The 16,772-nt window shown below is 52.2% G+C and overlaps 1 protein-coding gene across 5 annotated transcripts in view; it reads right to left on the minus strand.

Moving 5' to 3' along the window:
* Positions 1 to 16,772, minus strand: part of TUB (TUB bipartite transcription factor) — a 145,187-nt gene that overhangs the window by 3,821 nt on the left and 124,594 nt on the right. For all 5 annotated transcript variants that reach the window (XM_038764317.1, XM_038764315.1, XM_038764316.1 and 2 more), the window contains 5 exons: positions 15,660 to 15,851; positions 14,462 to 14,574; positions 13,447 to 13,561; positions 4,528 to 4,626; positions 1,724 to 1,895 (listed from right to left, as the gene is read on the minus strand). In XM_038764317.1, coding sequence (XP_038620245.1) covers positions 1,724 to 1,895; positions 4,528 to 4,626; positions 13,447 to 13,561; positions 14,462 to 14,574; positions 15,660 to 15,851 — 691 coding nt within the window. The remainder of the gene's footprint in view (positions 1 to 1,723; positions 1,896 to 4,527; positions 4,627 to 13,446; positions 13,562 to 14,461; positions 14,575 to 15,659; positions 15,852 to 16,772) is intronic.

Raw genomic sequence — 16,772 nt, forward strand, 5'->3', positions numbered from 1 at the left:
TCTTTAAGCAGGCTGCCTGATTTCTTAGAGTGTTGCTGTTGATTTCTTCAAAGCTTTGCGGCTCAGGCTTAGTGTCAATGGCAGGGCTGGGAGACAGGCTGAATTGTGGTGAGTGCCAATTGCAGGGGTGCAGTGTGACGGAGCAGAGTTCTAGGGGTACCCCATCACCCTCCCCCATCTCAGAGGTGGCAGATCTAAATCTGCACCATCGGGCCACACTTCTATCCATCCCAGGCCGGGGAGGCCAGCCAGCTCAGGAGGGGATCTTCCAGGAGGTCCCCTGGGTCTACCTCCCTGCAGAATCCCAGGGCTGGAAGGGTCACGAGGGCCAATTCCCTGCCTAGGGGTCAAGTCCCCCATAGCCCTCCCGGGGCGCCCCAAGAAGTGGCCAAAGCTTAGAGGCTCCAGCCAAGTGAAGAAGCGTATCAGCCTCCTCTCCGATCTCCCATTCTCTTGTCTCTCCCCACTTCAATCCATACTTCACGCTGCTGCCCGGATTGTATTTGTCCAGAAACGCTCAGGGCATGTTACTCCCCTCCTCAAAAATCTCCAGTGGCTACTAATCAACCTACACATCAGGCAGAAACTCCTCACCCTTGGCTTCAAGGCTGTCCATCACCTCGCCCCCTCCTACCTCACCTCTCTTCTCTCCTTCTACAGCCCAGCCCGCACCCTCCGCTCCTCTGCCGTTAATTTCCTCACCGTGCCTCGTTCTCGCCTGTCCCACCGTCGACCCCCGGCCCATGTCATCCACCTGGCCTGGAATGCCCTCCCTCTGCCCATCCGCCAAGCTAGGTCTGTTCTTCCCTTCAAGGCCCTACTGAGAGCTCAACTCCTCCAGGAGGCCTTCCCAGACTGAGCACCCTCCTTCCTCTCCCCCTCCTCCCCCTCTCCACCCCCCAGCCTTACCTCCTTCCCTTCCCCACAGCACCTGTATATATGTATATATGTTTGTACGTATTTATTACTGTATTTATTTATTTATTTTACTTGTACATATCTATTCTATTTATTTTATTTTGTTAATATGTTTTGTTTTGTTCTCTGTCTCCCCCTTCTAGACTGTGAGCCCACTGTTGGGTAGGGACTGTCTATATGTGTTGCCAACTTGTACTTCCCAAGTGCTTAGTACAGTGCTCTGCACATAGTAAGCGCTCAATAAATATGATTGATTGATTGATTGATTAGGGAGTAGAGTGAGGGCCTGGGAGTCAAAAGGACCTGGGTTCTAATTCCACCACTGTCGCTTGTCTGCTGTGTGACCCTGGGCAGGCCACTTGACTTCTCCGTGCCTCAGTTCCCTCATCTGTAAAATGGGGATTAAGACCGTGAGCCCCACATGGGGCAACCTGATCACCTTGTATCCCCCCCAGCGCTTAGAAGAGTGCTTTGCACATAGTAAGCGCTTAACAAATACCATCATCATCATGATTATTATTATTATTATCATCATCTTCTATCTACCCCAGAACTTAGAACAGTGCCTGGCATATGGTAAGCGCTTAACAAATACCATTATCATTATTATTATTATCATCTTCTATCTACCCCAGCGCTAAGTACAGGGCCTGGCATATAGTAAGCGCTTAATGACTACCATATTATTATGAATGATTAGTAAGAGGCAGCCAGGTTGCGCTGCTGCTGCGGGCTCCAGCTCTTTGCCCCGTGCTGAGCTCGGTGAGGCTGGGGACGGGGGCGGGAGGGGAGGCCCGGCACTCACGGTCGTTGTCGTGGATGATCTGGAAGTTCTTGACGGAGGCCTGGGTAACGCGCCCGTGGAAGTTGAGCACGTAGGACTGGGTGTCATCGTTCCAGACGGGGGTCTTGTTGTGCAGCTCGATGACGCCGTCCGTCTGTTTGTTCTGCCACCGCGCCAGCAGCGTCTCCTGCTCCTAAGGTGGACGAACCACCGAGCGGCTGCCCTGGGGCCCAACACCACCCGGGGAGAACCACCCGGGGCCGGACCACCAGGGGGAGGGGCCTGACTCGGGGGTGGGAAAGGGCGGGACCCACTGTGCCTCCCTCCCGGCTCTCCTCACTCTGGATGACCAAACAGACGCTCTCAACTCCATCCTTTCTACTCAACTCACTAGCTGCCCTCTCCCTTGGTCGCTCTAACCCTCAGGCCTGGATCACTGCCACCGTCCACCGCCTTCCCTCATGCTCGACCTGCTGAACGCAGCCGCCGCTGGAAGTCTGAACACCAGGCCAACCTTGTCCACTTCAAGTCTGTCCTTTCTTGCCTTAACTCTGCCCGGCAAACCTATTTTGCTTCCCTTATTGACACCCATGCCAGTCACCCTTGTCACTTGTTCCAGACACTTAGCTCCCTCCCCAGGCCTCCTGCTCCCCCCTCCCCGGCCAATCCCTCATCCCCAACGATCTGACCACCTCCTTCATTAAGGAAACTAACACCATGAGCTCCCCCAAATCACCCCATCCCCTCCTCTCGGCCACCTTTCCAACTTCCCCATCCTTCCCAGCAGTTGTCTTCAGAGATCTCCTCCCTCCACTTAAGTGCCACCCCCTCCTCATGCTCATCAGACCCCATTCCCTCCCACCTTATAAAAACTCTCACCCTTCCCTCCTTCGCTACCATTTTCAACCACTCTCTCTCTAATGGCCTCTTCCCCTCCACCTTCAAACATGCACACCTCCCCCATCCTAAAAAAACCTCCCTTGACCCCACAGGCCCCTCCAGTTATCACCACATCTCCCTCCTACCCTTCCTCTCCAAACTCCTGGAGTGAGTCGTCTACACTCACTGCCTCGAATTCCTCTCTTCCAATTCTTTCCTGGACCCCCTCCAATCTGGCTTCCGCCCCCTCCACTCCACTGAAACCGCCCTCTCAAAGGTCACCGGTGACCTCCGTCTTGCCAAATCCAATGGCTCCTACTCCATCCTAATCCTACTCAACCTCTCAGCTGCCTTTGACACCATGGAGCATCCCTTTCTCCTCAATACATTATCCAACCTTGGCTTCACTGACTCCGTCCTCTCCTGGTTCTCCTTTTATCTCTCTGGCCATTAATTCTCAGCCTCCTTCATGGGCTCCTCCTCCTCCTCCCATCCCCTAATGTACGGGGTCCTCAAGAGTCAGTTCTTGGTCTCCTTCTGTTCTCTATCTACACTCACTCCTTTGGAGAACTCATTTGCTTCCACAGCTTCAACTATCTCCTCTATGCAGATGACACCCAAATCTATATCTCCTCTCCTGCTCTCTCTTCCACATCCGGCTCGCATCTCCTCCTGCCTTCAGGACATCTCTACTTGGATGTCCTCCCACCACTTAAAACTCAACGTGTCCAAGACAGAGCTCCTTACCCCTCCCAAACCCCGTCCTCTCCCGAACTTTCCCAACACTGTGGATGTCATAACCACCCTTCCCGCCTCGCAAGCCTGCAACCTTGGTGTCATCCTTGACTCCGCACTCTCACTGACTCCCCATATCCAATTCGTCACCAAAACCTGCCGGTCTCACCTTCACGACTGCCAAGATCCACTCTTTACTCTCCATCCAAACTGCTACCACGTTAGTACAATCACTCATCCTGCCCTGACTGGATTACTCTATCAGCCTCCTTTCTGACCTTCCAACCTCCTGTCTCTCTCCACTTCAGTCCATACTTCACTCTGCTGCCCGGATTATCTTTCTATAGAAACGCTCTGGGCATGTCACCCCCCTCCTCAAAAATCTCTCGTGGATGCCTATCAATCTTCGCATGAAGCACAAACTCACTATTGGCTTCAAAGCTGTCCATCACCTTGCCCCTTCTTACCTCACCTCCCTTATCTCCTTCATCCCAGCCCACACACTCTGCTCCTCTGGTACTAACCTTCTCACCATGCCTCGATCTTGCCTGTCCCGCCGACGACCCCTGGCCCACGTCCCACCTCTGGCCTGGACCGCCCTCCCTCCTCAAATCCGCCCAACAATCACTCTTCTCCCCTTCAAATCCCTACTGAAGGCTCACCTCCTCCAAGAGGCCTTCCCAGACTAAGCCCCACTTTCCTCAGCTCCCCCTCCCTTCTGCATCATCGACTTGACTCACTCCCTTTGCCCTCCACCCCGCCCCACAGCACTTATGTATATATAATTCCATTTATTTCTATTGATGCCTGTTTACTTGTATTAATGTGTATATATCTATAATTCTATTTATTTGTATTGATGACTTGTTTTGATGTCTTTCTCCCCCCGTCTAGACTGTGAGTCCATTGTTGGGCAGGGATTGCATCTACCTGATGCCGAATTGTACTTTCTAAGAGCTTAGTACAGTGCTCTGCACAAAGTAAGCAATCAATAAATATGACTGAATGAATAAATGAATGAAAGTCCTATGCTTTTGGGTGCCGCAGCCCCTGGGCTTCCTCCCTGGGCTTCCCCCCGGGGCTCCCCACTCTTCCTCCTCCCCAGGGCTAACAGACTCTCCATCCCCATGGAGAAAAGGGTGTTCCGGGCCCCAGTCCACCCCCGACCCTGCCTTGCCCTGCCCAGGGCCCGTCCCAGCCAAAGGACTCACGTTGCGGGGCTGAATGGACACTCGCTGGTGGTCCATGTCCATGCCGGGGATGATGACGCTCATCTTCCGAGGCCCCTTAAAGCCCAGGACGTTCGTCTCCTGTGGGCGGTTGGGGTCAGACGATCGTGAGGCAGGCCATGTCCCACCTCCCCCATGGGGCAGGGGCGTCCGTCCGTCCATCTGTCTGTCCGTCCCCATCTTCCCGCCACCCCACCCCTCAGAAAGCCTGGACTCCTGGTGGGTGACAAGCTTGAAAGATCCCCTTTATTCCACTGATGAAGACCTGCCCCAAACCTACCCACGAGCATCGAGTTCCAGAGGCAAAGGCAGGGGGAGGTGGGTTTCCTGCTGCTACCAAAGCTGCCAGCCTCCCCTTATGAGCAGGGGTGGTAGGAGGGTGGGAAAGAGGGCAGGGATTTTGGACAGGGTTTCACAGAGCCAAACGGCTGGACTGCCTCCATTTTGGGCTGTTTTCAGCCCTGATGGGAACCTCTCGGGTGCTTGTCAGAGACCAGTGATGAGCAAGGCTGACAGGCCAGCTCCCACACAGCTGTGGGCACCATTGCTCTCATCGCCCTGTGGAGGGGCTCTTGTGGGCCCAGGTGGTCTCAAGCCCCAGAACAATCGCCCCTCTCCATCCCCCAAAATGTACTGTTATTAATAATAATAATAATTCATTCATTCAATCGTATTTATTGAGCACTTACTGTGTGCAGAGCACTGTACTAAGCAAAATTACGGTATTTGGTAAGCGCTTACTATGTGCCAGGCACCGTACTAAGCACTGGGGCAGATACAAGTAAATCGGGCTGGATACAGTCCCTGTTCTGCATGGGGCTCACAGTCTCAATCCCCATTTTACAGATGAGGTAACTGAGGCCCAGCGAAGTGAAGTGACTGGCCCAAGGTCACACAGCGGACACGTGGTGGAGCCAGGATTAGAACCCATGACTTTCTGACTCCCAGGCCCGAGCTCTGTCCACCGCGCCACGCTGCTTCTCATAATAATGGTATTTGTTTAAGGCCTACTATGTGTCAAACACGGCTATAAGCGCTAGGGTAGATAGAAGCTAATCAGGTTGGACACGGTCCCTGTCCCACTTGGGGCTCACAGTCTTAAAACCCATTTTACAGATGAGGTAACTGAGGCACAGAGAAATTAAGCGACTTGCCCAAGGTCACACAGCAGACAATGGGCCGAGCCGTGGTTTGAACCTAGGTCCTTCTGACCACCAGGCCTGTGCTCTAGCCACTAGGCCACACAGCTTCCCTTTTCTCTCCTTCCCCAATGGGGCAGCCCAAAGTGGCTGGCTAGAGAGCACAGGTCAGTGCCATGGGGACAGCAGGTGGGGCAGATGATGATAATAATAATAATAATAATAATAATAATAATAATAGCATTTGTTAAGCGCTTACTATGTGCAAAGCACTGTTCTAAGTTCCACACCAGCAGACACCAAATCCAGAATGGGGGAGCAGGGAGAAGGAGGAAGACCCGGAGAAGGATCCGGGAGACTCCCTAATCCCCAAGGGTACAGTGGAAAGTTTTCCCACACCCTCTTGCCCCATTTAACCAAGTGAATGGTTTCGCCATCCAGGTCAGGTGAGCCACTGACATTTATAGCATTTACTAGGTGCTTATCATGTGCCAGGCACTGTGCTAACTGCTGGGGTAGATACGAGATAATCAGCCCAGCCCCAATCCCTGTCCCACCTGGGATTCATAGTCTAAATAATAATAGTAATAATAGTGGCATTTATTAAGCGCTTGCTATTTGCAAAGCACTGTTCTAAGCACTGGGGAGGTTACAAGGAGATCAGGTTGTCCCACGGGGGGCTCACAGTCTTAATCCCTATTTTACAGATGAGGGAACTGAGGCACAGAGAAGTGAAGTGACTCGCCCAAATTCACACAGCTGACAATTGGCAGAGCCGGGATTCAAACCCATGACCTCTGACTCCAAAGCCCATGCTCTTTTCCACTGAGCCACGCTGGAGGGAGAACAGATACCGTACCCCTCTTTTACAGATGAGGAAACCGAGGCACAGAGCGGTTAAATGGCTTGCCTGAGCTCAACAGCTGACCAGCTGTTGAGACTAGAATTCAAGTCTCGTGACTTGTACATAAAGCGCTTAGTACAGTGCTCTGCACACAGTAAGCACTCAATACGATGGAATGAATGAAAGTGACTATCAATCCCCTGCTCTTTCCACTAGACCATGATGTTTCCCCCATTTAGTTTTTTTTTCCACTTCATTATTCCAGTTCCGCCACTGCATCTCCTCATGAGCTGCCAACTTCAAAGGTAGGGACCATTTGTCCCAGAATTAACCTTGTATCTTTAGTCACCCTCGCCTCTCCCGCCTCTGTTCCCACACCCACGCTGTTCCCCCGGGCCTGCATTTTCCATCCTCCCAGCAAATTTGACAGCCCCAGATTTCCCCACGTTCAAGACTGTCCTAGAATCAATCCCACAACCTCGAGCCAGGCTCCAGGTCTGATCAACCGGGTGCTAGTACTGCAGATTTATTTGTACCCTTCCTCTTCAACTGAGTATGAAAGTTTAACTATGTGTACATTCCATTATTTTTCTGATTATTTTGTAAATATATTTGTATGTAAATAAACATGTGTATGTCTGTCTCACATCAGAGCAGAAGCTCTTAGTGGGCAAGGAACATTTCCTGTGTTTCTGTTGCTCCTTCCCAAGGGCTTACTGCAATGCACTGCTCCCAGAGGGTGCTCAGCAAATACTATTGCTGCTACTACAGTCTGTCAATCGTATTTAATAATAATAATGGCATTTGTTAGGCACTTCTCTGTGCCAAGTGCTGGGGTAGATGTGCTAAGCGCTGTGCCTTTTAGACTGTGAGCCCACTGTTGGGTAGGGACTGTCTCTATTTGTTGCCAACTTGTACTTCCCAAGCGCTTAGTACAGTGCTTTGCACACAGTAAGCGCTCAATAAATATGATTGATTGTTTTGTTTTTTTGTCTATTTCCCCCCTCCTAGACTGTGCGCCCGTTGTTGGGTAGGGATGGTCTCTATCTGTTGCCGAATTGTACTTTCCAAGCGCTTAGTCCAGTGCTCTGCACACAGAAAACGCTCAATAAATACGGTTGAATGAACGAATGAATCAATACGATTGACTGAATGAATGAATGAATGAACCGAGGCGCTTCTGGGCCTCCATCCTTTGGGGCCGGCGTCGGGCGTGCACGTGCCGAGGGTGGCCACCAGAGGGCGCTGGGGTCTCAGGCTGAGCCCCTTCCTCCCCCGCAACCCCGCTCCAGCGCACTGCATTCTTCAGCCGCCAGGTGGCGCGCACACTCCGCCGCAGCCCATCAATCAATCAATCGTATTTATTGAGCGCTTACTGTGTGCAGAGCACTGTACTAGGCGCTTGGGAAGTACAAGTTGGCAACATATAGAGACAGTCCCTACCCAACAGTGGGCTCACAGTCTAAAAGGGGGAGACAGAGAACAAAACCAAACATACTAACAAAATAAATAGAATAGATATGTACAAGTAAAATAGAGTAATAAATATGTACAAACATATATACAGGTGCTGTGGGGAAGGGAAGGAGGTAAGATGAGGGAGATGGAGAGGGGGACGAGGGGGAGATCCCCGAAGACCACCGTCCCCCCCAACCCCCAGGAGTTATTTCAGCAGCGCAACCGTGCCCCAGGATTTTAAAAAATCTTTATGGATTTATTTATGTGTATTATTATCATTGTTGTTATTATTATTAACAATAATAGCGATAGTAATCATATTTACTGAGCACTTTTTCCTAATGGTATTTCATTCACTCAGTCATATTTATTGAGCGCTTACTGTGTGCACAGCACTGTACTAAGTAGCATGGCTCAGTGGGAAGAGCCTGGGCTTGGGAGTCAGAGGTCATGGGTTCTAATCCCAGCTCCCCCACTTGTCAGCTGTGTGACTCTGGGCAAGTCACTTAACTTCTCTGGGCCTCAGTTACCTTATCCGTAAAATCAATCAATCAATCAATAGTATTTATTGAGCGCTTACTGTGTGCAGAGCACTGTACTAAGCGCTTGGGAAGTACAAGTTGGCAACATATAGAGACGGTCCCTACCCAATAGCGGGCTCACAGTCTAGAAGGGGGAGACAAATGGGGATTAAGACTGTGAGCCCCATGTGGGACCACCTGATCACCCCTGTATCCCCCCAGCACTTAGAACAGGGCTTTGCACATAGAAGCACTTAACAAATACCATCATTATTATTACTAAGCGCTTGGAAAGTACAATTCAGCAACAGATAGAAACAATCCCTACGCAACAACAGACTCACAGTCTAGAAGGGGGTGAGACAGAAAACAAAACAAGTAGACAGGCATCAAATACCATCGATATAAATAAATTGAAATTTCTTAAGCACTTTATGTGCCAGGCACTGTACTCAGCGCTGGGGTGGATGCAAGCAAATTGGGTTGGACGCAGTCCCTGTCCCGCATGGGGCTCACAGTCTTATCCCCATTGTATGGATGAGATAACTGAAGCACACAAAAGTGAAGTGACTTGTCCAAGGCCACACAGCAGACAAGTGGCAGAGCTGGGATTAGAACCTATGACCTTCTTTACTCCCATGCCCTGTTCACATGTTTTGTTTTGTTGTCTGTCTCCCTCTTCTAGACTGTGAGCCCGCTGTTAGGTAGGGACCGTCTCTATATGTTGCCAATTTGTACTCCCCAAGTGCTTAGTACAGTGCTCTGCACACAGTAAGCGCTCAATAAATACAATTGAATGAATGAATGCTCTATGCACTACACCATGCTATTGTGGGCAAAGTACTGTACAAAGAACTTGGGAGCATACAATATAACATCAAACACATTCCCTGTCCACAACAAGCTCACAGTCTAGAGGGGAAGACAGATTATGCCTGTATTAATGCCTGTGTTCATCATCATCATCATCATCATCATCAATCGTATTTATTGAGCGCTTACTATGTTCCCCTCTAGTCTGTGAGCTCACTGTGGGCAGGGACCGTGTCTGTTCTGTAGCGTGGCTCAGTGGAAAGAGCCCGGACTTGGGAGTCAGAGGGCATGGGTTCTAATCGCAGCTCCGCCACTTATCAGTTATGTGACCTTGGGCAAGTCACTTAACTTATCTGTGCCTCAGTGACCTCATCTGTAAAGTGGGGATTAAGACTGTGAGCCCCACGTGGGACAACCTGATTACCTTGTATTTACCCCAGGGCTTAGAACAGTGCTTGGCATATGGTAAGCGCTTAACAAGCACTTTATTATTATTAATATTATTATTATTATATTGTACTCTCCCAAGCGCTTGGCCCACAGTAAGTGCTCAATAAATATGATTGAATGAATGATTGGGGAGGGGCTCTGCCTGGGCCTTGGGCCAACAAAATCACAGGCCCTAGAACTGGAGGGAGCCTCAGAAGGTCATACAGTCCAGCCCCCAGCCTCCAGGCAGGTGAAAAGCCATGGAGGGAGGGGGGTAGAGTGTCCCTGCTCCCAGAAACTCGATCCAGAGTTTAATTCTTTACGGAGCTTTCTGGCTGAAAACCACAAAATGTGTTCGCTTACCCTAATTATAATAATGGCAGTATTTGTTAAGTGCTTACTATTAATCAGTCATATTTATAGAGCACTTACTATGAGCAGAGCACTGCACTACTAGGTGCCAAGCACCGCACTGAGAAATGGGGCAGGAACAAGATAATCAGTTCAGACCCAATCCCTATCCCAGATGGGGCTCACGACCTAAACCGGAGGGAGAACAGGTAGCTCATTGTGGGCAGGGAATGTGTCCGTATATTGTTGTATTGTACTCTCCCAAACACTTAGTACAGTGCTCTGCACACAATAAGTGCTCAAAAATATGACAATGAATGAATGAATGAAGGTCTGTCCCCCCTCTAGACTGTAAGCTCGTTGTGGGCAGGGAACGGGCCTACCAACTCTTGTTACATGGTTATATTGTGCATTTCCCAAGCCTTTAGCACAGTGCTCTGCAAACAATAAGAGCTCAATAAATACAGCTGATTGATGGCACCCAGATCTCTGCAATCCACAGGTCCCCCTCAGTGCCCAACTAACTGCCCCCAACTGCTGCCCATCCCCCATGGCACAACCCTCCAACCACCCGGCTGCCAGCAGGGCCCGAGTGGAGCTGCCTGACTCTCCCTTTTTCTAGCGGTGGTGGCGGAAGAATCAGTGGTTCTACCTGTGGTATTTCATGACTGTTCCTTTTGAGTCAATGTACTACACTGTTTGGGAAAATCCATTAGGGGGGTCCACACAAGGAGCTCAAGGAGATTCCACACTGTAGGTGCTTCCATTCTCCCTGGCCCTGGGGCACGGGCCAGAAGACCAGAAGTGGAAACGGGGAGGGGGAACTAAGGGGCTTAAATCCAAAGAGTAGAGCTGTCATTAGGCCACCCACTGGAAGGCTCCCGGTGCTGCCAGCTGTCCACCAGGCAAGCCGATCGATAACCAATGTTTGTCACTAACTCCCTCACTGCTCCTACTTCCCTCCTCACCCTCTCATACTTCACCCTGCTACTCTCCTACTCCAACCCAGCCAGCACACTTTGCTCCTCTAATGCCAACCTACTCGCTGTACCTCCATCTCATCTATCTCTCTGTCAACCTTTCGCCCATGTCCCACTGTGAGCCCATTGTTGGATAGGGACCGTCTCTATATGTTGCCATCTTGTACTTCCCAAGCGCTTAGTACAGTGCTCTGCACACAGTAAGCGCTCAATAAATATGAATGAATGAATGAATGAATGTCCCGCCTCTGGCCTGGAACGCCCTCCCTCCTCATATCCAAGAGACAATTACGCTCCCCATCTTCAAAGCTTTCATGAAGGTACATCTCCTCCAGGAGGCCTTCCTTGACTAAGCCCTCCTTTCCTGACTTGCTCCCTTTATTCATCCCCAACCTCCCAGCCCCACACCACTTATGTACATATCTGTCATTTCATTTATTGAGACTCCATAACCCCAGTGAGTTAATTGCTGGTAGTTTCTACTACAGTTCTACTTATTCCCATTTCCAGATTCAGCAAGGCATAGGAGGTTGAATCCTGCCATTCCAGGGGTGTCTGTGGTATCATACAAAAGCTCCTTTGAGGAGTGATTGACTGTCCCATCACCTTCCATTCATTCATTAAGGCAATCGTATTTATGGAGCACAAAGCACTGCACTAAGTGCTTGGGAGAGCACAACATAGCAATTAACAGACACGTTCCCGCCTCAGAGGTGGCAGAGGCCAGACTTTGGCAGAGCAACGCGGAGAGCTTGCTGATGCCCAGATCCAGCCAGATGAGTGTGGCAAGGACCCCCTTCTAGACTGTGAGCCTGTTGGAAGGGACCATCCCTATATGTTGCCAACTTGTACTTCCCAAGCGCTTAGGACAGTGCTCTGCACACAGTAAGTGCTTAATAAATCAATCAATCAATCAATCGTATTTATTGAGCGCTTACTACGTGCAGAGCACTGTACTAAGCGCTTGGGAAGTACAAATTGGCATCACATAGAGACAGTCCCTACCCGATAGTGGGCTCACAGTCTAAAAGGGGGAGACAGAGAACAGAACCAAACATACCAACAAAATAAAATAAGTAGGATAGAAATGTACAAGTAAAATAAATAAATAAATAAATAAACAGAGTAATAAATATGTACAACCATATATACATATATACAGGTGCTGTGGGGAGGGGAAGGCGGTAAGGCGGGCGGATGGAGAGGGGGACGAGGGGGAGAGGAAAGAAGGGGCTCAATCTGGGAAGGCCTCCTGGAGGAGGTGAGCTCTCAGCAGGGCCTTGAAGGGAGGAAGAGAGCTAGCTTGGCGGATGGGCAGAGGGAGGGCATTCCAGGCCCGGGGGATGACGTGGGCCGGGGGTCGATGGCGGGACAGGCGAGAGCGAGGTACAGTGAGGTACAATAAATACTATTGAATGAACGAATTTATTTATATTGATAATGTCTGTCTCCCCTGCTCCAGACTGTAAGCTCGTTGTGGGCAGGGAATGTGTTATATTGTTATACTGTGCTTAGTGCAGTGTTCTGCACACAGTAAGCACTCAATGAATACAAGCGCTCAATAAATACAATTGACTGACTGACCCTCCCCCCAACCACACTGGCTCCTTGCCCCACCCCCATGTTTCTCAGGGCTCTCTTGGCACTGAGCCTGTGTCTGTCCACACTGCCATGGTCCACCCAGAGCCACGGGTGGCCAGGACCAGGACGGGGGATGGGACGGAGGGCAGAGACAACCCCCATCCTCCTTCATCCCTGCTGCTCAGACCCCCTCCCCTACTAGTTCTGCCTGCCCCTGGAACAAACATCAGATAACCTGCTATGGGCCCGAATCTGCCTAGGATTCACTGAGATTGTTTCATTTTAGTGAAATGTTTTATTTGGAAATGCTGTGTGTGACTGGACCCTGGGGTCAAGGTCTCAGTGAGGAGATGGGGGACTGGGGGAGGCAGGTCACCCTCTCTCTAGGCTTCTCCCAGGGCTTCTCCCCAGGGCCTCTCTCCAGGCCTCTCCTCTGGCTTCTCCCCAGAGGTTCTCCCTGAGCCTTTCCCCACAGCCTCCCTCCAGAATTCTCCTGGGACATTTCCCAAGGACCTCTCCCCAGACTTATCCTCTGGCCTCTTCCCTGTCCTCTCCTCAGGTTTATGTGCAGTCCTCTCCTGGGGCCTCTCCCTGGGCCTCTCCCCAGGCCTCTCCCTGGGTCTCCCCCTGGACCTCTCCTTAGTCCTCTCCCCAGGCCTCTTCTCAGTCCTCTCCTCAGTCCCCTCCCCGGGCCTCTCCTTAGTCCTCTCCCCAGTGCTCTCTTGGGGCCTCTCTTCAGTCCCCTCCCCATCCTCTCCCTCGTCAGCACTTGTCACAACACTCACATAGCAGACAGCAGAAAGTTCCTGGCGCAGTGAACTGGTGTCTGAGCCGGATGAGGCCCTCGAAGGGTTGACACCATTGTCGTACACGGTGAACTTGGTCCCCATGAGGTTGGACCTGTGGGAAGGACTCAAGATGTCAGCCGGCCCACTCCATTCCCCTGAGTCGGCCAGCGCAGCAAGAGGGGCGAAGCAGTCACTGTTCAGCAACGGGGTCAGGGCACCCACCTGCAGAGACTCCCCTCCCAGGAACCCTCTGCCTGATTCCATTTTGCCAGGAATTTGGAACTCTGGTTGGGGAAGGGGGCTTCTGCCCTGCTGCTCCTCTCCTGGCTGCAGCGGGGGCCGGCGGGCAGAGCAGGGAGAGGGGCAGGATGGAGCGAGGACTAAGCTCTGACTCTCAGCTTCATGGGCGTTGCTTCAAGGGCCACAGTGGACTTGGAATTCTGAGCACTGGAGCTCTGCATCTCCCGGATTTCTGGAGCCTCCATGTGAGGGGAATCTGGTTCAGCCACTTTCATACACAGGTCCTCCCACGCCACTCCACCCCCAATCCAGCAGAGCTGGGGGAAGGGCAGTCCAGGCAGCAGGGAGAGACTTGGAAGGCAGGTCAGTGGGCTAGGATGGGACAGGTCACCAAAGGGAGACTCCTGGCCATTAGCCCTAGCTGTAAAGCTCGTTGTGGACAGGGAACGTGTCTACCAACTCTGCTGTACTGTACTCTCCCAAGCACTTAGTACAGTGCTCTGCACATAGTAACTGCTCAATAAATGCCACTGATGGATCGACCATAGTGTCTGCCCAACCAGCCTCCACCCAAGGTTTTCCCCACCCTCCCATCAGACCAACCCCAACCCGTCCCCTGGACCTTCCCTCTCCCCAGCACCCAAGGCTCTCCCCAGCCACCCACCACAGTAACCCAACCCCACCCCGGCCCCTCCCTCCCCCCTAACCCCCAGGGGTCTTCCCCAGTTCCCCCCCGCCCAGGCTCAAAGTGGCGGTAGGGGGAGGTCTATACCGGAGCTTTCCAATGAAGCTCTCCCCGCCTCGGGACAGGTCCGTGGGGTCCACGGAGATGAGGTAATTGGAGGTTTTGCTCTTCTTCCTCTTCCTTCCAGCCAAGAGAAACACCTAGGGGAGGAAGGAGGGGTCAGACTGTGGGCCCCTGCCCCCCTCAGCCCTTGGGGCACCCCTCCAGCTGGCACAAGGCCTTAGAGGTTTCTGCAAACAGGTCCTCCCTCAGCTCTACCACCAGCCATCAGGAGAAAATGGGGAGCAGCTGGCAAGGGCCTCTGTTTACCCCTCCTACAATCATGGGTTCTCCCCGCAGCAAGGCCCCCCTGTGACCCAAGGTCTCTCATCCCAGCATCTTCCCTCCCCTCTCAGGGACATTTCTGGATCCCATCCTCTCTGGGACACACTGGTCCCCCTCCCCCGACACCATCTCAGGGACAGTTCCGGGTCCCTCTCACCTCCCCAACTCAGAGACACTTACCCCCATCTCAGGGGCGTTTCTGGGTCCCCCTCACCTCTGTCCCCGGTCATTTCTGGGTCCCCCTCCCCGTGACCTCCAGGACACTTCTAGGTCCCAATACTGATTTCCTGATTCCTGGCACTGCCAGAGGAAGCCAAGGACTCCAAGCTCCAGGCTCTGGGTGTGCAGTGGGCTCGATATCTAACCCAGGGAGGTGGAAACAGAAAACTGACCCTCCAGCCCTCACCATCCCTCCCTGCAGCGGGGGCCAGACTGAAAGCTCCTTGAAGACAGGGGTTGTGTCTTTCCTAGCACTTAGTACAGTGCTCCGCCCACAGTAAGCGCTCAATAGATAATATTGATCAGTTTGCTGATCCCAGACTCTGAGGGGAGGTGAACTGAACCCAGAGGCTAATCCCAGGTTCCCAGCCACGGGGCTCCAGGATGTCCCCAGGGCACCTCAGCCCCCAGGAAACAGGCCCCAGATGGACAGGCAAGTAGACCATTCATCTCCCCGGGGGTGGGGCTCATTCCCACTGAGCCCAAGGCTTCCCTGTCCTGCTCCCCCAGAAGGAACCATGTTTGAATCAGCCAGTGCTGGACGCCTCGGGCCAAACTGGGGATCAAATCGGCAGCAGGTAGGGAGGTTTGGGGGAGCAACGGGGACATGGCAGCCCCTCCCCCCACCCCCACCTCCTCAGGCCCCTCAGAGCGTGGGTGACCCTCCAGGCCCAGTGACGACCTTTTTACCATCCTCCCTCTCCAGGTGGAGGTAGTAAGTAGGGAACATCCCTCGGTCCATCCCCTTCTTGTCCCGGGTGATTCGGCACTTGACGGTGAGGCCTTGCGGGGCAGGCCGCAGTGCGAACTCCTCCAGGTCTTCCACGTCCACGGCCGGCTCCGTAGCCGCTGGGCTGGGGGCCGACGCAGCCTCCTGCGGCGGGGAGTGATGATGATGATGATGATGGTGATGATGATGATATTTGTTAAGCCCTTACTATGTGCCACGCACTATTCTGAGCACTGGGATAGATCCAAGCTCATCAGGTTGGGCACAGACCACGTCCCACATGGGGCTCACAGCATTAAACCACCTTTTACAGATGAGGTAACGGAGGCAGAGTCGGGATTAGAACCCAGGTCTTTCTGACTCCCAGGCCCAAGCTCTATCCACTAGGCCATGCTGTTTCTCACAAGTGGGGAGAAGCAGCGAGGGAGTGGGGAGCGGGGGTGGGGGTGGGGCATGCAGGACACTGAGATCCCTAGGCAAAAGGGAAGCTACCGAACACCCCATCCTGAGGTCCAGTAGGCCCAGGACAGCCTACAACAGCCCCGGGCTCTCCCTCTCCCACTCCAGAGAAACAGCCTGGCTTTATGGAAACAGCCTGGACTTGGAAGTCAGGGGATGTGGGTTCTAATCCTGGCTTCGCTACCTGTCCGCTGTGTGACCTTGGGCAAGCCACTTAAATTCTCTGTGCCTCAGTTCCCTCATCTGTAAAATGGGGATTGAGATTGTGAGCCCCACGTGGAACAACCCGATTACCTTGTATTTACCCCAGGGCTTAGAACAGTGCTTGGCACATAGTAAACGCTTAACAAATACCATTATTATTATTATTATTATTATTATTATTATTATTATTATTATTATTATCCTACCCCCTCCCAGCAGCCGGGCTCTGAGCTGGAGCATAGAAGAAGCCGGCGTTCTCGGCCATTCATCTGCCCTCGAAGCAACTCAGCCCAGACCCGGGGGTGAGGGATGATTTCAGCAGACCCTTGAGCATCTCAGCCAACAATTCTAAGCATCCTGGGCAACCAGTGTAAGCTCCTCGAGGGCAAGGAACATGCTTCT

Source organism: Tachyglossus aculeatus, chromosome 22, assembly GCF_015852505.1.
Source record: "Tachyglossus aculeatus isolate mTacAcu1 chromosome 22, mTacAcu1.pri, whole genome shotgun sequence".
Classification (NCBI taxonomy): Eukaryota; Metazoa; Chordata; class Mammalia; order Monotremata; family Tachyglossidae; genus Tachyglossus; species Tachyglossus aculeatus.